Here is a 26,099-nt window from a genome sequence, read left to right on the forward strand (position 1 = left end):
GACTTTATAATCCACGGTACTGCAACCTCATCCATCTGCTTATTACAGGTATGGGAGCATAATAATATGATTTTAGGAATTCATATTTGATATCTTTCCAGGAAGCTCACTGCACAAGCTTACACAAATTGTTCTCCTCTTTTAAAAAGTTGAGCAAATAACATTCCAAAGACATTATGCTCCTATTAGTCAAGTGAGCAGTAGCACATCCAGCCCACACTGGTTTCCATATTCTCCTTCTAATTTAGTAATCTATTTACTTAAATAATGCCTTTTTCATATTTGGGGGTGTAAGGTATTAAAATCTTTGCAAACCATAATGAAAATATGATACCTGCATACATGGGAATCCTATCCTCATCCCCCTCAAGGTTTCCCAGATTTTCCTTCCACTTTTCTTCTTTTCCCAGTTGATAACTGGGATCTCTCATAATGAGCCTTATGGATATATTTCAGGCCACAATATTGTATTTGTGTAAAGTAAGTAAAAGGAGGAGGAAACCTGAAGTTATAGGAATTCTCCTCATTCTACTTTCTGTCTCCTTTGCAGGAAAAAAGTAGTAATTATGGATGATTAGAAAGCAAATGCTAGGTTACCTGTTAATAAGAGAAGGAGAAGCCCAAAGTCAATACTCTTTATAAATCAATTCATACCATGGATTTAAGGATTTGTAGGAAAAAATGAAACTTCATACAATCTCAATTTAATTTACTTGTCCACGTTTGCACAGTAAGTGGCAGAACTAGAACTAGAACCTAAAAACACTTGGATACAAAGTTAATGGTCTTTCCACTATACTGTGACGCTTTTCATTATCTTCTAGCACTCTATGAAAGAGTATAGGTGAAGGCCAGGCTCTGCTATGATCTGAAGCAGTTGATCTGAATCAGCCTAATCTTTTGCCAAGCCACTTCTCTGCAACTGAGAAAAGACTATAAATTCATTTAAAGAAAAGATAAATGAAATAGACATTTCTTCTTGGTAGGAAGGCAGTGTAGTGTACAGGAAAATACTTGGATTTATACTAAAAGGTCTGATTTTGAATCCTGATTGGACTATGTTTATGTGAGTCAGTTTAGGATATTACTGAACTTCTCTGAGTGTAGTGTGAGGATGTGAGAATTATATTATTTGGTTTACCTTCTGCACAGGCTATTGTGAGAAACCAAATATTTATACTTATAATAAACTTGAGCACAGTTTAACTATTCGGCATTAGATTAAATAACTTAGAATAAGAGCTAGTGTGAGGTTAATGTTCAATAAATGTTATCTATTTACATTATATTCCAATATGGTACTCAATTCTCATCCTCAAATCATCACCTGAACTCTCTACATTTTTTTCTCTTCTCTTACTATTCAGTAGCTGCTTTCTCTATGAAGCTTTTTTTTTTTCTTTTGTACAAAAAGGAGTAAGATTCTAGATCTAATGAGATCTTCTCTGATTTAGGTCCCAGATAATGCAGTTTTCAGCCTATGCAATATATTGGCTCATGATGTCTAGTAACAGTTACTTGAAGGAGTATTCATTGAGAAAGTTAGGTTTCAGAAAGCCTTCAGAATACACATGTGTGTACACATGCATGTACACACTCACATCCAAAACACTATTAAGAAAAGACCTCTAATTTGCAGATAATTAAGTCAATCATTAAACATAATTTGTGGGAGTCAACTATTTCTAGTTATATGGCCATGGAACTTAAAATTAGTGTACTTTACCAACAAAATGAAATCTTTTATGATAAAGTACTTTCAATTTCAAATAAAATTTTCTAAAATCTTGACTTGAAAGTAGCTTGATGTTTTTTCCATTTATACATATTTAAAGACATTCTCAAAACCAAATTCAACTAGTAATTTACAATCAAGGCTGATGAAACTTACAAATACATTTTAATTGATATTTTATAATGTTGGTTTCACAGATTTATCCATCATTTTCTATTTTCTCTCGGTGCCTATTTTTATACATTGTGAAGAGAGACAGCATGCACGGTAGGTAGATTACGGAGATAGTTCTGCACTGATAACACAAGTGAATTTTAAGTCTAATTGCTGTATTGCCAGAACTTAAGCTTTGTAGTGCCTTTTGTGAAAGTAATTTCTCAGATATGTGATTATGATCACCAATAATTACCACAAAAACTTTTCTCTGATGTAACAATATTTTAAAGCCCTGTTAAAAGAATCCTGTTTTCCAATCTATTTTAACACAAAGTTTTAAAAAGGCAACCATCTATGACTATGTGTCATTATGTCCTCATATATATGTGTCATCTGAATAGTTCCCATTATCCCCAGTTTTTAAGACATAAAGTGTCCCCTATGAAAAAAAAGTACAGCACTTCTCCACTAATTGTAGACAATATGACATGCTTACATGGCAGCAAACTGGGATTCCAAAACACTCACCAATCTGTCACTGAACAAAAGGCCAAGACATTAGCAGAGGAGGCTGACTGATAAAGTTAATACAGAGGTCCAGGATTACAGAGAGCTGTTGTATAACAGCATCACATACTGTGATATTTTGTGAATCCATGCAATAAAGGAACAATATATGCAAGCCAGTAGAAAGCAGTCACAGGAAAAGCAGTAGAAAAGATGTGTTAGACATGAGCAGTTGGACAGTGCTCCTAATTTGTATTTGCCCACATAAGCCCATACAATCTATAATTGCTGTCCTTTGGCAGTTAGCAGATTTGGAATTCTGTCCTAAAACTCACCCACTCCCACTTAAAATCCCTCACTCTCCACCACGCTTGAGACAGCCAATGAAGAGGTGTGATGGCCACTACTTGCACTGTGCCTTCCCCTTCCTATCCGGACTCTGGCAAGCAGCAGCCCATATTTTCCGCTAGCTACTGGAGGCCTCCATCCACCTGCTGTCTGCAGCAAACAGCACAAGGAACAGCAGCAAACCTGTAAATCCTGACAAGCAGAAAAGGTGTTCAGGACAGGTGGCAGGGGCTGCAACCAGTGAGGACAGATGGACTGACAACCAGACAGACAGACAGCAGCACCATTAGACACCATCCATTACTTCCAGTCTCAGAAGAGGGGAAGCCTGCAGCACCAGGGACGTCATTCTTCCACTAGGGACAGGCAGCAAATTAACGAGGGTTCTGCCTCCCTCAAGCCAGCAGGCTTAAAGTATTTGGTTTTTGGATGAGAAGGAGCAGGGAATTCAGAAACCTGCTGCTCTTTATAGAACCAGGCCAGCTCTGGCCTTCGGAGTTAATGGCCCTTTTCTGAATCTACACTGAAAGGACAGAAATGACTGGATTTCTACTATTTTGCTGTGACCTAACAGCCACATCTCTCCCTCAATATCCCCCTCCCATATCTGAGTGTCAGTTGCCCTGGTTGGGGAACCATCAGTCTGTGAATGCAACCTCCCTCCATTCCTCTCCTATGAGGCACTGCTGCACTGAGGGGAAGCGGAAGAAATCTTCCTCGGCAGCGTCTTCTCTCCAGGAGGCACTTCTAGGGGGTGAGGGAGAGGCCATGCTGAGTGTGCTCTGTGTCTGGGTTTCACACCTGCTCCCTCCCCACCCCTCTTCTGCTATCAGCTAACTCCAGATGCAACAGGTTCCCTTTGGCTCTTCATGCCAATCCCCTGACCCCAGATACACCTTCCAGCCTAAGCAGGGGATACCAAGGAGTCACTCACAGTCAGGGCCCCTAAATTCCCCTGCTTCAGAGTGAAAACTTTCCCGAATACATGAAGACTTCCCAAGAGAAGGCAGGGTTGAAGCCTCCTTCTGCTCCACTCTATGGGTGATGCTAAGCAAGGAAAGCCCCATCTCTCTGCCAGTCCCTTGTAAGCAGTTTTGTCTGAGGCAAGTAGCAGCACAGACAGTGTCACACACTCCTGCACCACCAGCAAGGAGCCCCATCTTCTCCCTATCCCCAGGAAAATGGGGCATCAGACAGAGACCCCTTGAAGGGTTGAAGAGCTCTAAAGAAATGAGGAGGAGTGCAAATTTCCAATCCCTTATTGGACTGTTTCCTCCAGGAACTGAACAGGCCCCAGAGGTCTCTTGGAAAGCAGTAAAGAGGAACCTCTATGTTATTCAGGCCAGAGTCCCCCTGTCAGCTTCTCCCATGATTAAAAACTTTGTATTGCCAATGGCATTACATATGGGGAAGAGAATCCGTCTTCACACAGGTATGCTGTGTAGAAGACTCTGAATAAAAGGTTAAAGAGAAGCTGGAGAGGCAGGTTACCAAAGATGGCAACTGCCCAGTAAAAGACCCAACCTTGATCTGTGAGATGAATGATTACTCAAATTAACACTAAAAATAAGCATTTTTATTATATAAATATAGGCACCCTTCACTGGGGTAACCCCGACCAGCTAAACAACTCCAAGAAAAGAAGAGGAGCTGTCCTCAGCACCTCTTCATCCTGCCTCCCCTTGTTTCTACTCATCCCCTGCCCCCTAACCTGCTCTCAGCCCAGGGACCTTCCACTTGGGTGGGATCAGCACCTCTCAGCTTCTGCACCTCCCACCACGAGCGTGGCCCCCGTCCACCCATCCCTCCTCTGCACCCCAGTCTGAAGCCATCCTCCCCCTGTCTTTGGGTTCCTGGATTTGTGGCATATCCCCTCCCTCCTCTAGTCCCCTGACCTCTTCCCTGCTCAAGCCCCGCGCCCCTGGCGGGCGCCTCCGTCCGCACCCAGCACCCTGGCCGCCCCTTCCCCACACTCAGCCGCGAGGACTAGGGGAGTGAGTGGTGAATGGACGGATGGAGGCACGGAGGCACGGATGGCGCGGCTGGGGCTGGCTTACTTGAGCATGGCTTCTTCTTTTTCCTCCTCTTCCTTCTGCCGGTCCATCACTGCCATGATAATGTTCCTCTCCTCCTCGGTCAGGTGGCTCAGGTCGGGCAGCTCTTGCATGGGGGGAGGCACCGTGGGTGGGCGAGGACCGCGGGGCCCCACGGCCGAGGACATTTTCGTGGCCTGCCCGCCCCCTCCGCTCGCTCTCTGGCTCTCACCTTTCGGATGCACGCCCAGCAGCTGCGCCCCTGCTTTCCCCTCACAGCGGAGCCCTCGCGGCGGCGGCAGGAGGAGGAGGAGCAGCGGCGGCGGCGGCGGCGGCGGCAGCAGCAGCAGAGCCGGGGAGAGCGAGAACCCAGTCTTTCATGGTTGTTTGCATCCACCCAGCCCCGGATGCTGCCTTTGTTTTGGTCGCCCTAGCGAGGCTCGGGGCCGCCCGGCCGCCTCCCGCAGCCCAGCCTCGGCGGCGGGCGGGCAGGGCGGAGGCGCGGCGGGCGCGCGAGGGGGGAGGGCTCGCGCCAGGCTCCGCCCGATCCGGCGTCTCAGCGGGGCGCGGCGGGCGGGGGCGGGCTGGGCTGGGGCTGGGGCTGTGGCGGCGCTGCCGCCGTGGGAGGCTGCCTCCCAGGCTTCTGCTGCCTCAGTTTGGGGCTGCGGGAGGGAGAGGGAGAGTTTGGGTGTCAGTTAGGCGGAGTCTCGGAGGCTTCCATCCAGGGTGATGCCGTTGCTCTCGCAGACATAGCTGCCAGCCACTCAGTCCCGGAGCCGCTCCGCCCACGGGCACCCACCCGCCCACTCCCCCAGTCCGAGCCACGCGTGCCCCAGCCGCTCCCCTCACACCCGCCAACGTGCACAGCACCTCGCTCTATCCCCAGGTACCCCTCACCCATGAGTCATCCTCCCTCTTCTGGTCCCTCGCCTGTGTCATCCTCCCCAGCCCTATTTTGCATGGGTTGCATTAATCATCATCATCCTCGCTACCATCTTCATCATAGAGCATTAATATTATTTGAGCAACCACAATGTTCTGAACGGCAGAATGGAACACCCTGTGGATACATTTTCTTTTTCCTCCCTGCCACCGTGTCTTTCTTATTTACTAGTTAAGTGTTCACAGCCACAACAATGTGATTTTTTTGGATGCTTTTGATACACACACACACAGACACACACATCCTCCAACAGCCTAGATTTTCTGGGTACACTGTACTCATCAATGCAGTGTCTTTCTTGACTCCTCCTCACTAGGACTGTTCTGCAGTGTATCAAGATGCCCCACAACACGGTAACTCTTTCATTTGTCATTTTTGGCTCTAGGTAGCCCCATCACATCACATAACTGCTCTCTGGTGCTTGCACATGGGTTATCTACTCTAATTCCTCTAATGATGCTCACTATCATCATACTCACTCACATGTAGTTCAGAGTATCTCTGTAGCTACTTCTCAAGAAACACTGATCCCAGATAAGAAAAACACTCAACCATATCCTATTGTATTTAAGAAGCTTCTGCTAATGCCTAGCCCAATGATAGGCATTAAGGATGAGCTTCTCTTGCTGATAAAGGCAAAAATAAATAGGCAATCCTTTCAAAATAGGTAATGCTATCAGCTTTGAAACCTGGAGACTGAATTTTCTTGATATAATTATAAAAGAATCAATATAGAAAAGGGTTCACATTGAACAACAATTTCCTAGTCAAGACTTCTGAGCAATGATGATGAGATAATTGATATGTTTCTCTCCTAGGCTTTTTTTTTTTTTAACTTAATTTAATTTAAAGTTCTGGAGTACATGTGCTGGATGTGGAGGTTTGTTACCTAGGTAAACATGTGTCACGGTGGTTTGCTGCACCTATCAACCCATCACCTAGGTATTAAGCCTCACCTGCATTAGCTATTTGTCCTGATGCTCTCCCTGCGCTCCACCACAGGCCCCAGTGTGTGTTGTTCCTCTCCCTGTGTCCGGGTGTTCTCATTGTTCAGCTCTCATTTATAAGTGGGAACTTGGTGTTTGATTTTCTGTTCCTGTGTTAGTTTGCTGAAAACAATGGCTTCCAGCTCCATCCATGTCCCTGTAAAGGACATGATCTCATTCTTTTTTATGGCTGAATAGTGTTCCATGGTGTATACATACTACATTTTCTTTATCCAGTCTATCGTTGACAGGCATTTGGGTTGATTCCATGTATTTGCTATTGTGAATAGTGCTGCAGTGAGCATACATGTTCATGTATCTTTACAGTATAATGATTTATATTCCTTTGGGCATATATCCAGTGATGGGATTGCTGGGTCAAATGGTATTTCTGGTTCTAGGTCTTTGAGGACTCGCCATACTGTCTTCCACAATGGCTGAACTAATTTGCATTCCCACCAACAGTGTAAAAGTGTTTCTATTTCTTCACAGCCTCACCAGCATTTGTTGTTTCTTGACTTTTAATGATAGCCATTCTGACTGGCATGAATGGTATCTCAGTGGGATTTTGATGTGCATTTATTTAATGATAAGTGATGTTGAGCTTTGTTTCATATGTTTGTTGCCTGAATACATGTCTTCTTTTGAGAAGTGTCTATTCATGTCCTTTGCCCAGTTTTTAATGGGGTTGTTTGTTGTTTCTCTTGTAAATTTATTTAAGTTCCTTGTAGATTCTGGATATATTTGACCTTTGTCAGGAGGACGGATTGCAAAAATTTTCTCTTATTCTTTAGGTTGTCTGTTCACCTTGATGATAGTTTATTTCGCTGTTCAGAATAGCTCCAGAAGGAAGTCAGCACTCATGTTTTTTCCTCCAAGCCTCACTTTGTTAGTGGAGAAGAAGATGACTAGAATGATGATACTTATTAATCTTAAAATCTTCAAGTTTAAGGAACTTAAGACTTTAGTTGATTTCCCATAAAATGCAGGAGTTGCTTCTACGTGGACACGTCTATTTTAATACTTTCAGTAGTGGTAGGTTCACTTCCTCTGAATTCCATTGCTACATCTAACTCCCTCTTCTTACTGAAAACCTTTCAAATATGTGACACAGCTATCATGTTCTTTTCAATCTTCTCCAGAGTAAATCTTCACAGTTTATCCAACCAGTATAGCCTATTTTAAAGACTGATCATCTGCCTTTGAACACATTTTTTTCCACTAGCCTTCCAGAATATGTATCAAGAATATGTGTAACCAAGAACAGTGCCTGACACTTAGTGAATGCCCAATAACGCAGTTATTATTATTTGCAATAACCCAATTATTTTTATTTGCATAACTTAACATTGCTCTAACTTTTTGATGGCCATATCACTTATAAGGATGTCACTGAAATAAACATGTAGTCCACTAAAAGTTTTAGTTGTTTTTCATAAGTTCTGCTGTATAGCCAGATTTCCTCTTTCCTATAATTAAACAATTGATGACATTTTATGGTTTTATGATCTTGGGCAAATCACTTAACCTCTCTGAACTCTGTTTCTTCATCTGCAAAATGGGGATAAAGGTATTTATCTCACAGTAGAAGAAGAGTATTAAGTAAGAAGACGTGAAGCATCTTAACTATGGGCTTAACACTTTGTAGTTCTCTTTTTCTTATTTCTTGCTCTTTCTAAGAGATGTATTAGGTCATCCCTCAATTATTAATATACAGAGGGAACTAGCAATATAGATGATATATTGATTCTACCAGATGCTTTTCTGTGAGTCAGTGAGGAAATGCAGTGATACAATGGACAAATGCCTTGTTCTCAAGAGGTTTACAATCTAGTTGGTTCTAATAATATTATTCTAAAATACAAATAAAGGAATTATAAAGCTTCAGTAGACATTAGAACTAGCTGAGGAAAGCTCTTGAAGGCAAGGACCTAATGAACAATTAATAGCAGTGCCTTAATTTGCTCCAATTGTCATTACAAAATACCACAGACCAGGTGGCTTAAATAACAGAAATTATTATTCTCTCCCAGTTCTGGAGGCTAGAAATCCAAGATCTAGGTGTCAACAGGTTTGATTTGTCCCAAGGCCTCTCTCTTACTTAGGCTTGTTCTGGTCACCTTCTTGCTGTGTCCTCACATGGCCTTTTATCTGTGCACATGCATCCCCGGTGTCTCTCCCTCTACTTATAAGGGCACTAGATTTATTGGATTAGGGACCCTTCTTTATTTAACCTTAATAATATCTTTAATGTGAACACTATCTCCAAATACAGTCACATGCTAAGGTAATTGAGGATAGGACTCGGACATATGAATTTGAGAGGGATACAATTCAGTCCATAATATGTGGTTTCCATTCATTAAAATTACTGTGAGAAATAATGATTGATGTCTATTATCTGGATAACTTAATGAAGAGAAATCTATTTCTCAATCATTTTTATAGTTATTTCCCTGGGCTCCATGTGTCTTTGAGAAATAAGTGAGTGCATAAATGAATGAGTAAATGAGTAAATTAGTAGAGCCTTGGTGCAACCCAACAGTGTCTCCTCTTCTATTAGGAATATCATCCATTACAGAGGGGTTCAGAACCAATTTCTAAAACCCAAGAGAAGTGTCTTCACAGATTTACCTCCAGAAAAAGAGAACTTACCTGCACTTAGATAAGTGAGCAAATACCCAAAGTAGGTGTGCCAAAGTGTGTAGCACAGATTAGTTTCTGAAAATGCTCAATCAATGTGGAAAAATGTTCATAATACCTCTCTCTTAGAAATCCACAGGACAACCTAATAAATAAAAACAATGCTAACAAGCAAGTATTTACTGCAATAAAGAAATCTATCTTACCTGGTTTGGGTTGGCGTTTCCCAAATGGATTAGACCATAGAATTATGTTCTTCCCTGATGGAGGAAACATGCTTTAGACAAGCTTTGGGAAAAACCCTGAGTTACAGGCCTGGTATGCAAAGATGTTAATCAAAGAAACGGAAACTTTGGATGTGATTCTCCTTGTTCAACCAATGATATCTGTAGAAACACATCTTAAATTTCTAGTAATAAAATATGTATCAAATGCCCTTGAATTCAACAGTAACATTATATTTAGGATATTAGTCAGAAACTATGACATACACAAAACTCCTAAAAGGTATTTAGCTCTCCTTTCCACTGATGCTCTCACATCATCTGTTCTCAAAATAACTCTAATGTTTGACACCACTGTTAACTGTTAATTTAACTTAATAGCTGAGGTTATTACTTCAGAATGAAAAATTATTGAAATGGTGTTAAGTTCAAATCCTCACACTACCATTTTATAGTCGTAGCAGAGTGAATACTATTCCTTCTACAAAATCATGTTCATCCAGAAACACAGAACGTGACCCTACAGATTGAAAATAGTTAAAATGCAGTCATATTGGATTAGGATGGGTGCTGAACCCAATGACTGGCGTCTTATAAATGGAAAGAACACACAGACACACAGGGAAGACCACGTATGAAGACACAGAGAGACACTGAGGAAAGAAGGCCATGTGGAGACACAGGCAGAGAATGGAGTTATGTCGTCACAAGCCTAGGAATGGCGGGAGCCATCAGAAGCTAGAAGGGGCAAGGAATCATTCTCCCCTAGAGACTCTGGAGAGAGCATGATCCTGCTGACATTTTGATTTTCGACTCCTATCCTCAACAACTATGAGAGGATACATTTCTGTTGTTTTAAGCCACACAGTGTGGGGTACTTCGCAACGGCAGACCTAAGAAACTAATGCAATAACTATGTAGGTTTTGATGAATTCATAAACTTTTCTGAGCCTTATTTTACTCTTCTATAACATGGAAATAAAAATGATTAGCTTCCAGGGGTTTACTAGGGATGAAAAGTTGTGAATATGTATATAGTGCCTGGAAAATAGAAGGAACTTCATTCATTCATTCTTTCGGTATTTCCCAAACACCTGCTTTGTGTGAGGTGCTGAGGATACGGTAGGGAAAAAAACATATAAGGGCCCTACAGAGGATTGACAAACTATGGCCCATGAGCCAAATTCAGCCCAATGACTGTGGTTTTATTTTTATTTTTATTTGTAAATAATGTTTTATTGGAGCACAGACACACCAATTATTTTATGTATTGTCGATAGCTGCTTTCATGCCATAGGGATAGAATTGAGCAGATGCAACAGAAGCCATATGTCTCACAAAGCCTAAAATACCTGCCTCTTTACAGAAAAAGTTTGTTGACGCTTGCTCTAGATGCTGACAATAAAATTGGAGAAAATAAGCATAAATAAATATACACACAAGAACAATTAGTGTATAATAATTACTCTAGAAAAAACTTGCCAGATATAATAAAGCCTAACCGTTGGGAAAATAGGTAAAATACATAGCCATGGAAATCTTAAGAAGGGGTCCTGTAGAGCAGAGATTTGAAGGATAAAAAGGAACTAGCCTAAGAAGAGCTCAACACAGAGTGTTGCAAGCAGAGGAAAGCTAAAGACAAAGCCCTGAGTCAGGAAACAGCAGTGTTCTGGAGGAACAGAAAGTAGGCCAATGAGGCAGGACCATTGCAAAGGGAGGAGAAAATGGCAGGAGATGAGCTCACAAAGGGCCTGGTCAGCCAGGTCAAGGAGTGAAATTGTATTCTTGTACATTGGGAAGGCAGTGAAGAGCTTAAGTAAGAAGTTAAACGATATGCTTCGCATTTTGAAAAGATTTTCCTTCTGTGGGTCGCAGGAAAACTGTGGCAGCAAAGGAGTGCAGAAACAGGAATTCTGTTTAGGAGAAGTTAAAGTGGCTTGGGCTGGTGTAGTGTGATATGAATGGAGAAAAGTGGACACATGCAAGATGTGCTTTGCAAATAGAGCCTGGAGATCTGTTGAGTGATGAGGCATGGAGTGTATGAAGAGAAGATCAATTATGATTCCTTGTTTGGTCTGAGCAGTAAGTCAGTGGGTGGTGGTTCCATATAGTGAGATGGGGAATTTGGGTGTGTGTTGAGAGAAGGAACAGGTGGTAAGGTAGGGACATCAAGAGCCTTTCATCATCATTTTGTCATCATCATCATTACTATCAGCAGCAGCAGCAAAACTTTCAAAAGGAGAAATATGTTTGAATTTAATTGGTTAATTGATTTCTCTGGCCATTTTTTCCCTAAAATTTAAAAAAGCAATGTTTCTTTTCCTTTTGAAAATTCTATCAAAGATTGGCCTGAAGGCTAAAAGGGCCATTGTAGCTCTCTTGATAATGGGAAAGGTGAAGATTCCATTAATGTATAATCAGTAGAAATTTGTGCACACATGCTCGTTCACATAAGAACTAAAAACAAGGTACCAATTAATTACTACTCCAAAAAATAAGCCAGTAACAGATTTGTGGTTTGAAGATTTTGTACACACAAGCTATAATTGTTTTTAATTTCTAGAAAGTTTTGAAATAAATTATTTTGGAATATCTTCAATACCTAATGAGATGGAGTCTTGGCTAACCAATGAACTCAAATCCTAGAGTTTTGACTTAAGTTATCATCATGTCTACCTATGTTTTTTCAGCACTCTTTTGTGAGCACCACCATAATATATTACACAATAAAATCCTTAATATATAAGGTAATCATATGTCTTGATTTGTCCAGGACCATCTGAGTTTGCCCCTGTTGTACTGGCATTAATTATCAGCAGCACCTCCTTTCACTTAAAAGTGTCCTAGTTTGTATGATAGATTATATTGCCACTCTATTTATATACAGTTATAGTAATTTGCAAAAATATAGTCTTTTGGCTTCAAAGAACATTTGGCTCTCAAGAGATTTCACTGAACATATTTGGCTGAAACTAGATATCATATCATATTTTGGCTCAAATTCAGCCAAATACCTATTTTAATCTGATTTTTGGTAAGGTTCCACTATTGTCATTTATTTCATGAGGAATTCAATGTGTGGGAATGTTTTTGTCCTTGGACCTAGAGGAAGGGACATAATTCTGTTCTTTTCTGGTTGGTCATACCAGCCATGGATATACTTCCTCCAAGGATTAACATTCTTAGCTATTTTTAGTTTGAGGTATTTTTCTTCAATACTTATCTCCTCATTCAAAATCAGAATTCACGGCCTCTTTGCATTCTTCTGAGGATGATCACCTTCCATATTAGTCAAACTTAACATGTTTAATTGGCAATGTTTTAGAATAATTTCTCCACATTCTATTCTCTTCCAATTTCCTTTTTTGCATTCAGTAATTTCTTGTGAGTTATTTTGATTTTATCTGATATAAAGAGTCTTCATTTTAGATATGTTAACAATGTATTGGCTTTATTTTTCTGAGAGTGTCTTCTGCAAGCTAATGCTGGATGGACTGAAGTGTCAAAGATTTTTTATGCATGTATATATGTATGTTTGTATGTATTGAGATGGGGTCTTGCTATGTCACAGAGGCTCGCCTCAAACTCCTGGCCTCAGGGGATCCTTCCACCTTGGCCTCTTAAAGTACTGGGATTACAGGGTGAGCCACTGAGCCCAGCTGAAGTGCGAAAGTCTTGAGCTCATTCTCCCTAGTCCAGCTTTTGAGTAAGATTCTTCTCTAATTATGATGGATCTCTGCTTGAGAGTATGACATATTAAATTGACTTTAAAAGAAATGTTACCTTTACCATCTGAAAAGCTAACAACATTCATTTTCCTAAGTGGAAAATGGATTTGGGTAATAATTTCTAAGGCTAGATTATTTCATAAGCACTAGTTTTTTAATAAGTTGGAAAACACAATTACTAGATTTAATCTTTATTAATTATATTTTATTAAAATAATATTTGATTTAAACAGAGATACTTAAAAATCAGATTTAAATAAACACTCTTTCCTAGAATGCTCTAATTTGAAACCCTGAGACTATTTCCTGCGAAGATTTTTTGACTATTTTCCTCTTTTCCACTCTCTACTTTGAGATGGGGAATCCAACCCCACACAAAGAAGTCCTAGACAAAACTCCTTTCTATCCATAGTGACACAGCCCCTGCAGGCAAAGAGAAAATCTGATAGAAGACTACAGGGATTTGGCTCCTTATTCAGGCACTAATCAGGCCTACAGACTTGAGCAAGTCACTTAATCTCCCTGAGTTTGAATTTTCTTAGCTGTAAAATGGAAACAGTTATATTTCCTTTAAATATTCCCAGCTTTTGCATAACAGTAATAACATGTACTAAGCCTATTAAATGTTCCTGGCCTGTGTTAAATGTTCTAGATGCATTATCATATTTTTTCTTCTAACAATGGGTATGCATTATTAATATCCTTTGGGGTTCTATTATATTAGCATGACTGGTGTAGATCATTGTCCTTCATCTTCTGTTTCACAGCATCAGGAGCTAGACCAAGTATTTTCCTTGGTCCCTCAAGTGCAGCTTTCAGATTATTATTCTCCTTCCAATTTGTACAATGTGTTCTACTCTGTTGCGTACAACCCTTTCTCCTTTCCAGAATTGTTCTACCATGCCTTGATCTCATTTACCAAAGACTCTAGTTCACAGTCTTCCTTTTCACCCCAAGATCTGCTCTTCTGCTCTCATGGGAAATATATTCAACATGCCCATAGATGATCCGTCTAATACCTTGATCTCTGCATATCTCAGTTTTCTCAAATCTACTTCATTCAGCATCCATTTTCATAGCCATTCCCTAGACTCTGGTATAAACTGTACCATTTCCAAAAGTCCCCAATTCAAATCTCCCTTTATTGACTACAAGTACCATTACTTTCTACAGCTCTTTGATAAAATGGATACCTACAATCCACTGATACCTTATTTTTTTTTCCGTTTGAGTCTGATTTGAGTTTTACTTACCTTCATATTCAGCCAATATTACATAATTCCTTCTTTAGTGATATAAAATCCTATTTCTCCCCATTCGTGTGGTTATCTCCTAGTATTTTTGAAGAGGGAAGCAAGCAGAGTGTGCTGTCTCATGTATTCTCTCAGTTGGACTGCCTGCTTCCTGCTACTTCTCTGGCCATCTTTCTCTTCTCTCTGCCATGGCCAGTTGCACAATTTCCTCAAGGTCAGCTGGAACTTGGAGGTTACAGACCCTCAGCATCCTGGTTGATGGTGCTTCAGAACCATTATAGTGAATGGGGTAAGAAAGATAAGGCCATTTTCACCTGGTCTTGACTCTTATTTCCATCTACCATCTCCACAGAGAGTTAGGAGTGTATCTCAGACTTTATCAAGATGAGTATCTTAGTCCATTTGGGTTGCAATAACAAAATATTATAGACTGGGTAGCTTATAAACAACAGAAATTCATTTCTGACAGTTCTGAAGACTGAGAAGTCCAAGATCAAGGTGACAGGATAATTGTTGTCCAGTGAGAATCATCTTCTGGTTCACTGAAGGTCTCGTCTTGTCACATTCCCACATGACAGAAGGAGCAAACAAGCTCCCTCGTGCCTCTTTTATAAGGGCACCAAGCCCATTCATGAGGCCTCTGTCTTGATGACATACTTCCTGAAGACTTCGCCTCTTCACATGACCACATTGGGGATTGGGTTTCAACCTATACATTTTGGGGGCACACAAACATCTGGACCATTGCAGTGAATATATCAGACTTTATCAAAAATATAGTAGGAACCAAAGCAAATTATAAAATATAAGGGAAGAAATTTAAATTAAATGCTATATGTGACCTTGTTTTATTTCAAGGAAAAGCTATCGAGCAGTTAAATTGACCTTATTTTAGTTCAAGGAAAAGCTATCAAGCAGTTAAATTTTTCCCAGTTTATTACCTCATGGGAGTATCCATTTCTAAACGTATTCTCTTTTCTCTAGATTTACTTCTCTGTATTTCTCTCCATCTTCAAAAGTGAGCAGTTCAAAGCTCTGCTCACTTTTCTACTGACCGAATTTTGCATCTACCCTTATTTATCCCTGGTCACCCTATCCACACTCCCTTAACTTTATATGTCCCCAGGGGTCCAGCTAGATAGAACTTGCAATGTTGTATAAGTTTAAATAATGATATGTGTTTTTTTTTATTCTTCCAATTAATGGTACTGGAAGGCTAGGGTGCTAAAAAAGTATTAAACCTAAAACCATTCATCAACCACACATACATCTGTGGGTATACACATACAGTTTCACAAGACACAGTGGTATCAAAAAACAGTGCTGAACCAAGAGACTGGTTGTCCAGATTCTGGTTCCAGCTCTGATGGTGTGATCTTGAATAAATTACTTAATATTCCTAGGCCTCAGTTTCCTACTATGTAAAATTACAGATTTCACCAGTAATCTTTAAGGATCTAGAAATCTCCAACATTCTAAAGTACAAAAAGGTAGTAAACAATATATGGCAGCCAGTATTTAACAGAGTTTAAGAATGATTCTATGAAATAAGAGTATCATATAATGAAAAGGTATGCTCAGGAAAATCAGAAATATTAACCTAGCCAATTTATTTGAATCAAAGCTGATCATTTATCTCCTGGTTGACCATAGGCTTGAGAAAAGAAAAAAAGAAAAAGAAGAAAAAACCTGATTATTTATTGACATCATTAGTCATTAGAAAAATACAAATTAAATCCACAATGAGATAACACTACAAACCTATTAGAACTAAAATTTAAATAGCGATAATAGCAAATGCTGGCAAGGATGAAGAGAAAATAAGTCTCTCATATATTGCTGGTGGAAATGTAAAATGTTATAGCCACTTTAGAGAATTGTTTGGTTGTTTCTTACAGAATTAAACTTGAACTTACTATATGATCCCAGCAGTCACATTAGTGAGCACTACTCCCAGAGAAATGAAAACATATGTTCACACAAAAAGCTATATACATATGTGTTGTAGCAGATGTATTAGTAATAGCAAATAAATGGAAACAAACCAAATGTCCTTCTGTGGGTAAATGGTTAAAGAAATCCTGGGACTGGCATACCTATGGAATGTTACTAAGCAATAAAAAAGTAATGAACTGTTAATACATGCAACAGCTCAGATGGATCTTAAGATAATTCTGTGGAGTGAAAAAAGAGAGCAAAAAGTCACATATTATATATTTTCACTTATATAACATTCTCTAATTGATACAATAATAGAGGTGGAGAATAGATTAGTGTTTGCTAGGGGATAGAGATGAGGTAATATAATGGATGTGAATATAGATGTAAAGCATGAGCATTAGGTGGTTTCTTTATGCTGATAAAACAGCAGGTAGTGATTACCTGAATCTATACATGAGATATAATTGCTAGAACTACACCCTTTCACCACACCCTCATACATATATGAATCTATGTTTTAAAAATACTGCAAATGGGGCTGAGCACCATGGCTCACACCTGTAATCCCAGCACTATGGGAGGCCGAGGCAGGCGGATCACCTGAGGTCAGGAGTTCAAGACCAGCCGGGACAACATGACGAAACCCTATCTCTACTAAAATACAAAAAATAGTTGGGTGTGGTGGCAGGCACCTGTAATCCCAGCTACTCAGGAGGCTGAGGTAGGAGAATCACTTGAACCTGGGAGGTGGAGGTTGCAATGAGCCAAGATCACACCACTGTACTCCAGCCTGGAAGACAGAGTGAGACTCTATCTCTAAATAAATAAATAAATAAAACGGAATGGGTCTGGTTAACAGAACTGTACCAAAGTTAATTCCCTCCAGGTTTTAATATTCTACTACAGTTATATAAAATGTCACCATTGAGGGAAGCTTAGTGATAGTACATTGGACTCTACTATTTTTGCAGTCTTCTGTGGGTCTATAAATATTTCAAAATAAAAGCTTAAAATGTTGCCATTTATCTTATTTCTTGTTTACATCAAATAGTGCTCGCATCTACATCTATTTTACCCCTATAAATGTGTGGCTTTGGGGGTTGATCTCAGTTTCAGGTTTGGGACTTAGTTGCCTAAGCCATGCTGTGAACTTTCTTTTTCTCACCATAGTGTATAGTATTACCTTGGCCACAGGTACCGATTCACAAGTTGGCTTGTGTCTGCTGATAGGTAGGCACATTCTATGCAGATGATGTTGAAAATAACACATTATTTCATTCTACATCAAAATACATTTCATCTGTATAATGTTTAAGTTATATATTTTATCCCTTCTCTGTTATAGTACAATATATGCAGTGAGTATAGTATAAAAATAATGATCCTACTATAAGATATAGATGAGCATAACAGAATTACAAAATCATAGTCATGAAATCACTAGTCTCATGAAGTCTTTGGGAATTCTGATATCCATGGCAACGTATTATCGCCATTTCCTCCAAGACTTAACTTTCTACATGTTTTCCTCAATCCACAGACTTAACCTTATATTTTTCAGTCGACTGTACTTCAGAAATCTTACATGCAGTACCTTCTGATTTTTCCAGTGGAATCTATACTGTAGTGGATGTTGTCATATTTCACTGAGATCCTCCTTCAGAACTGAAGTACATATCACCACTGAGGCCACTAGTTTGGCTGATCACAAAACACAGCTGTGTCCTGAGACTAAGAAAGCACTCTGGCCTTATATACCCTTCTGAGAAGAAGTGTTCTTGTTCAATGACTGGCTAATATTGCAAAATTACAAATAATCAGGCTTTTCATTTGGTATAAGGAGGAGGGCATCTTAACCTTAGAGGTCCCCATTCAATTGGTGGAGTTTACAGTTGCAGGTGTGCGGCAGCTAAATTTTCTTCCTGCCCAATTCATACTTTCTTTTGCCCTCACAGGTGTTGTCTAAAGTATACCACAGTAAACCTCCTGCATGCTAATCATAGAGTTTCATAATGTTTCCCTGGGAACCTGAACTTCAACAGTTTCTACCATAAATGGTCCAATAAAGTAGACTCAAAAATGTAATTGTGGAGCTGAATCACCTGCTGGTCAGCTGACCATGAAGAACCTATCACTAATTGTAGGTAGAATATGTATAGCCCCTGACATTTAGCAATAATGCAATTGCTAGAATTTGTATTGGTAGTGAGCTAGGATGGAACACCAACAAACAGGACTTCACTTATGAGTGCAATAATCCAGGCATTTTGAGAGACACGGGAGAAGTATAACTATGAAGACTATGGAATTAGATGGTTGCTGTTAGGTTTCACTGATGCATTGGAAAAAGACATTGAGTGCCTTAGGGTGATTAATCACCAATAATGGTCTAGGTGTAAAAGTCAAAGGGCCTCCTTGGTGGCTGATATAGTTTGAATGTGTTCTTTCCAAAATTCAGGTGGTGTCAGTGTGATAGTATTAAGAGGTGGGCCTTTACGAGGTGATTAGTCATGAGGATTTTGTCCTTGTTAATGGGATCAAAGTTCATAGAAAAGAAGCTACACCTAACATTCAGTTAGCTTGTCCTTCCCCTTCCACCTTTTGCCCTCTAAAGACACAACATTCCTCTCCTCTGTAGGACGCACCATCTTAAAAGCAGAAACCAGCCCTCGCCAGGCAACCAAACCTATAAGCACCTTGATCTTGGACTTCCAACCCTCCAGAACTATGAGAAAATATGTTTCTGTTCTTTATAAATTATCCAGTCTCAGTTATTTTGTTACAGCAGCACAAAACAGATGAAGATAGCAGCATGTAAAAAAGAGCCTCATCTCCTGCAGCTGGAAAACAGAAAAAAAGATGAGATTCAGACCCAGGTCTTAATTCTAATAGTAATAAAACATTTTAGTTGGTTTAATGCTCAACTTCAGCAACCCTGCTCCACCAAGATCAGAGCTGAATTGAGAAAGCTTGGAACCTTGAGACATGGGATAAGAATATGTAAGTCTATGCATTCAGAAAGATTAAATACCCAGATTACCTTGAACTCTCTGAGCCAAAGTAGCTCATTCCTTTGTGTTAAAGGCTAGGGGTCCTCATCTGAAGACAGATTCAGTATTCTCATAAGATACTACCTCACCTTTCTTTCTGACCACCTGACCAATAGTAACTATGGTTAAGTCATAATATAACCCAGCTAGAGTAGTGCTGAGCCTGTTCACAGAGAACAGGGACTAGACTCTCAAGGAATGATAGGACCTTGCCAACACGTATCAGCAGGAGTTGAGAAGTACTTACGGTCCTGGACTCTGAATGTGCTAGATCAAGATAGACTGGAAATAAAGTTGGATAGTGCAATGTTTATCAATGTGGATATAGAAGCACTTCCTCATGATACAGGATGCACATCCTCACAAGGATTCTGGGAGACAGTGCTGACACATTCCTGGGATTGCTCTTGGAAACATGGAAAAGTGTCAGACCACAATAAGTGAATTAGAAATGCTAGAACTTCTGGGACAGACAGTGGGAGACGGGATCAAAAACATCAGAGAAAGGAGCATGCTAGAGTGGATTTACGATAGAAGGCCAAAAAAACTAACAGCCAAATTTCTTCTGAACAAGAGCCTGGAGTACACTCCATTTACCAAAGCAATGAGGAATAAGCTTGTGGAACAGGCACCAGCGCCTTTAAAACCTCAATGGTGGCTGCCCTCTCTATGCCAGAAGTGATATTAAGAGATGCTGTTACAGGACTAGGCTCCCTGACAGAAGTGAGGATGACAGGATGCCAAAATTATAGAGGTCAGACAGATACAGTTATAATAAGCAAGAAGGTTGAAGGGGTGGCAGTTGTGGAAATGGCTAATTGCTCATCTATACAAATCTAAAAAATAAGGATTTGCCCCATCTATATAATTTAAAGAAAGAAAGGATAGTGACATTTCTGAAGGGCCCTCTCAGTTTCAGAGCTCCTTATAGGATTGGCTGAAGACACTGTTATAATTCCCTTCATCACAGTCTAGTCTTTTGTTTTGGTCAGTCCTGCTTCCCTTGTTTCCTCCCAGGTGTTGATCCCAAGAACACTTTATAATAAATACTTCCTATGCACAAATATCAGAGTCTTACAGTCTGTTTCTTGGAGAACCTAACCTGTAAAACATACATCGCACTTCTCAATGCCTTTAGCACATTTATTCAAATCACTGTCTGTGATCACCAAATCCTCCATCCCAGGAAGCCCATCTACTCCTGCCTATGTGAATAGAATGACAGCTAACCAACCTGGGCTCCAGGATCTCCCGCTTAGATTAAGCCTTCATTCATAGGCTACTTTGCTACCTGTCTTAGTCTGTTTGAGCTGCTGTAACAAAATACCACAGACTGGGTAATTTATAAACATTATAAATTTATTTCTCACAGTTCTGGAGGCTCAAAGTCGAAGGGCAAGGTGTCTGGTAAGGGCCTTCTTGCTGCATCCTCACATGGGAGAAGGTGGAAGAGAAAGATGGGGTGACATCTGTTCTCACATAGCAGAAGAATGGCAGACAGTGAACCCATTCCTGCAAGCCTTTTTGTAAGGCCTTAATCTATTCATGAGGGAGGTTCCCTCATGACTCAACCACCTTCCAATACCATTACCTTGGTGATTAGGTTTCAACATGAATTTTGGAGAGGAAACTACATTCAAACCATAGCACTATTTTTCTCTTCTACAATGTTGACTGCACCTATGTCCAACCCTGGTTAACCTTTTATTTCTCTAGCAGGATATTAAATGACAAATTTTTCTGATTGGACTGGGCCTATCACATGACCCTGTTGGCGACACTCTCCTTCCTTGGTTTCCATGATGTTAGATGGTTTGGGAGCACTTTAGTCTCACTGACTGACCCTTCCTTGGTTTATTTAATGATTTCTCTCGTCTCTCTCCCCATCTGGTGGGTGGAACACATTTTGTCACCTGGTCTCTAACTATACTATTGCATAGATTTCACTCACTCCCAGGCCTTCAACTCTTGTATTTAGGCAAGTGACTTTTACCTTTCCAGACCAATTTTATCTCCCAGCATTCAGTTCAACATTTCCAATGGCTAAATACGCAGGCCCAACATCATCTCAAAGATAAAATGTCTAATAATAAACTAATATTAAGCTTCTTACCAAAACTAATTTTTTCCCAACTCTCTTATTTAAACATTTTCTTAAGAAAAATATCCTCAATCCTATATGGTCATCTATTTTCTATCCATTTATTTATTCTTTTACTAAATAAACCCTTAATGACCATTAATTAATTGTCAGATGTACTAGAAATGGGTGTACAGACATAGTCTCTGTCATAATAAAGATTACAATGCAGTGAGAAGGAATTAATCAATAATTAATTAAAATTATTAAAAGTACTGTGAAGGGGAGGTAATCCACAGGAATACAACCTTTGGGTTCTAAAACCTTTTCCTAAATGAATAGGAAATAGCTAGGCAAAGAGGTAAGGAGAGAGAGGGCATCTGGAAAGGCTTTCATGTGAGAAGAATTTTGGGGTATTTGAATAACTGAAGCAAGGTTAATCTATCTAAAGGACCACTGCCAAATAGACCATTCCGCATTGATGCAATAGCCAATGCAGTCTTCATTGTATAGTAGCCACTAGTACATATGGTTACTGAGTGCTTGAAATCTGGTTATTGCAACTGAGAAACTAAATTTTTAATTTTAACTAAAATAGTCACATGTGATAACTGGTTACTGTATTGGACATTAAAGCTATTGAACATTTCCATCATTGCAGAGAGTTCTATGGAATATCACTTCCATAAAGAATCATGAGTGTGTGATCAGACTACAGAGTAGTTAATGCCAGGTCATGTAAAAGCTTGTAGGTAACAACGAATTCTAGCCCTAATAAGAAGGGGGAGGGAAGTCACAGAAGAGTTAAAGGCAGGGCTGACATATTCCGATTGCATTGAACAGATTGCTCTATCCCTCACAACCAGTAGTTTGAGCAGCAGAAGTGTGTGGACCAACATACAGATTTATAAATCGTGTCATATGTTTAGTGAAGTAGATTGAGACAGCAAGTAGCAACACGGGCTTATACATTTATCAAATAATGGACTATATTCGGATAATGTATCAGTTTTTCATTCATAGTTGTTGCTCTCTTTGGCTGAACTGACAATTTCTGAAGTCAGATATTACTATACTTCTCTTTGATTCACAATTCCTATGATTGAGACTCATCAGATTTTACTATGATCCTTACATTATTTTCATAGTCATTCATTTCCCTTTTATTGTTTATGAGGCTTGGCACCAATCTCTTGAGTTTTTGCAATGGCAGATGAAGTTGGCTAGCCTTCCCAAGCTGGCTGGCCACACTCAGGAAAAGGAAGGAAAACAATATTTCAGAGGCAAAGTTGAGTTTAATTATGGCTTCTTCTGTTCCAGGGCTTCCTGTACTTCCCCCTGCCCTGTCTTGGGATGGGGTCTTGCTGTATTGCTCAGTCTGGAGTGCAGTGGCATGGGTGTGTCTCACTGCTGCCTTGAACTCCTGGGCTCAAGCCATCTTCCTGCCTCAGCCTTCTGAGTAGCTGGAACTATAGGCATGTGTTGGGGGCTAATTCTTTACGTTTTTATAGATATAAGGTCTCACTATATTGCTCAGGTTGGTCTTGAATTCCTGGCCTCAAGTGATCCTTCTGCTTTGGCCTCCCAAAGTGCTGGGATTACAGGCATGAGCCACCACAGCCAGCCCTGGCCTCCTGTATTTGCCTCAGCAGTCCTATTTGTCTGGCTTAGCGTAGAGCCCCTCCTAAGCCTTTGACTTCTACTTACTCCCTGAGTCATGAGAAATAATCTGGCATTGGCCTCCAGGTTTCAAGTGAATCCTGTGTCCAGGTGACCTTAGCATACTCGTATGTTCCAGACTAAAGCTCCTGTTTTTGAAAGCTTATATTTTTGAATCTTTACTCTATGATCCACAATTTTCCAAAACCCACCCAAACTATTAGAGCTTCTCTTCTTTTTACTTCCGCATGTGATCACTCTCTCTCTCCTTGTTTCCTTCCCTTCCTCCCTTTTCCTTTAATTCTCACTCTATGCCTCAAATTTGAATATTTTTCTACTTATTAACTTTAATTACAAGTAATACCACTATTTTCTAAGACTTAACTACTGGAATATTAGAATCTATCATTGATATTTTTAGGATAAATGTATCTCCTCAACCTGTATCATACTTAACTTATAAAAATATATTTTGTGGAATATTTACTTGTATCAAGAAAATTCTCTAACTATGTGCCTGGACTACAAAAGCCTAAATATCATTTTCTGGTAATGTTTTGGACTCAGCAAGTGAAAATTATAGTATAATTTACTCAAATATCAATGTTTCCCAGAAAGGAACTGCCTTACAGTTCCTTTTTTCTTTCTTATATTTGTAATAATAGAATAGTCTTGTTTTTCCCAGACAAGGAAATAAATCTTCCCTGTTGTGATCCAAACATCTTCTAGGAACTATAAGGAAATTCCTATTTTAATACCAAGTAGAGATCATTTTTCCCTTTTCTCCTTGATCATTCTCACATAGAACTCAATCAAGCAGAATCATATGTTGAATATCAAATGTTAGTAAGTGTGATAATTTTGACAAAGGCCAAGTTGACCTGATCCAATGAAAATAGAAACAATGCCCTGTCTTGACCGCATTTGTTCAGGAGGAGAAACTGAGGTATTACATCATGGTGCTGCTTACACTTTACATGCTACAGTAATCAATAGTGCCTGGCTAGATTTGATCAATATGTATTGGGAACCTATGATGTCATTGGACAGATAATGTATGGTGGCAATCAATGGAAAGATGAAAAACTATATGGGGGTTTCTAGATTCAGTTTGACATGAAAAGAGCTTGGAAGCTGTCACTGCCATCTTCACAATAAGAACCAAAGAGAACAAACAGAAAATTAATGACTTTTCTTAGATCCATTAGAGAACTGAGGTTGCAGAGCAAACTACTACCCTGAAATCTCAAGATACAAGTGAACACAGAAAATCACAGCTGAGATCAGCCTATTAGGAGCAGAACCACTGGGTCCAGTAACTGGTAGGAAAACTTTAATGGTAATTTTGACTAATTGCTGGGGGCTGATTGTGTTCTAGTGTGAGAATGGGGAACTTCTGGAGGCTGCTGTCTTAGGAGGAGCCCCACATTTCGTCTATTTTAATTTGAGGAACCCCACCAGGTTCTCAGAGCCAAAAAAACAAAACAAACAAAACAAAACAAAACACTCCTGTGGCTCTAATAAGGGGGAGAGGGAAATTAATTTTTTGCAATAAACCCAGAGTTTTCTTCATTGCAAAGAGTTACTCTCTAGGGAGAAGACTTTACCATAGCCTTATTACACCTAAGGAGAAGGGTATTTATTCAACTTTAGAAACCTTTAGTCTTGCAATCTCTCTTCTACGGGGAGAAGAAAAGTTAGGAAACACTGTGAATATCACATTCTAGGGAGAAAGGCCTAATGAAAAACTGAGATTTAATCAAAATATTATAAGGTACTCTCCTTCCTCTGTAATTTATCACCAAAGCAACAGAGTTCCAACAAAATAAGACTGGATTATAACTGCAAAGCACAAATACTATTTAAGGAAGTGTTCCAGGGAAGCCCACAGGAAAATAAAAATGAAAATCCTAGAGGAATTTAAAGCTTCTGGCTACTACAGCCACAGCAAACAGTAAACACAGCCAACTCCTAGCCAGATCAACCAAAACCTCACACTACAGGCCTTTCTCTTCAATTCCTATTGAAGAGAATAAGAAGTGATTTTTTAAATAAGAAGTCACAAAGTGTGCCAAAAGGCAAAAAAGAACATATTCAGAAAAAACAAAGCCAGCAGTAGAACCAGACCTAGATATAAACACAGACTTTGGAATTATCAATAGGAAATTGAAAATACTTATGATTTATATGTTAAGGGGTCTAATGGAAAAGGTAGACAACATGCAAGAACAAGTGGGTAGCATAAGCACAGAGATGAAAACTCTAAGAAAATATAAAAAGTGATAGATATCAAAGACACTGTAACAGTAATGATAATCAGAATACACACTGTGGAACAATTTCAGAAGTTGTAATATGCATATAAATATTAGAAGGAGAAGAAAGAGCCAGGCGGAAGACATATTTAAGGAAAAATGGCTGAGAACTTTACAAAAATGAATGACAAACATCAAACCACAGATCCAGGAGGCTCAGAAAACACTAAGAAGAGTAAATAATGACAAGAAACTATTATTTGGTTTATCATATTCAGACTATAGAAAACCAAAAGCAAACAAGGATGAGAATTACAGTGAAATTCTCCTCAGAAAACATGCAAGCAAGAAGAAAGTGTAATGAAATTCTTAAAGTGTTAAAAGAAAAAAATGCTACCAACATAGGATTCTATATCTAGCAAGACTATCCTTCAAAAGTGAAGGAGAAATTAATACTCTCTCAGAGAAACACTGAGGAAATTCATTTCCATAGGCATGTTCTGTAAGATATGTTAAAAAAAAAACATTCTTCAAGAAGAAGGAAATCCATAGAAGTCA

General features: G+C 39.5%; 1 protein-coding gene across 30 annotated transcripts in view; it reads right to left on the reverse strand.

Annotated features, from left to right (window-relative positions):
- RIMS1 (regulating synaptic membrane exocytosis 1) overlaps positions 1 to 5,156 on the reverse strand; it is a 521,220-nt gene extending 516,064 nt beyond the window's left edge. For 29 of the 30 annotated variants that reach the window (XM_017871382.1, XM_017871368.1, XM_017871376.1 and 26 more), the window contains exon 1: positions 4,804 to 5,057. In XM_017871382.1, coding sequence (XP_017726871.1) covers positions 4,804 to 4,967 — 164 coding nt within the window. In that variant the 5' untranslated portion in view covers positions 4,968 to 5,057. Of the gene's footprint in view, positions 1 to 4,803 lie in introns of all 30 variants that reach the window. The other variant, XM_017871370.1, reaches the window with a different exon arrangement.
- Positions 5,157 to 26,099: the final 20,943 nt, after the last annotated feature.

Source organism: Rhinopithecus bieti, unplaced genomic scaffold, assembly GCF_001698545.2.
Source record: "Rhinopithecus bieti isolate Rb0 unplaced genomic scaffold, ASM169854v2 scaffold_4709, whole genome shotgun sequence".
In the NCBI taxonomy this organism is placed as follows: domain Eukaryota; kingdom Metazoa; phylum Chordata; class Mammalia; order Primates; family Cercopithecidae; genus Rhinopithecus; species Rhinopithecus bieti.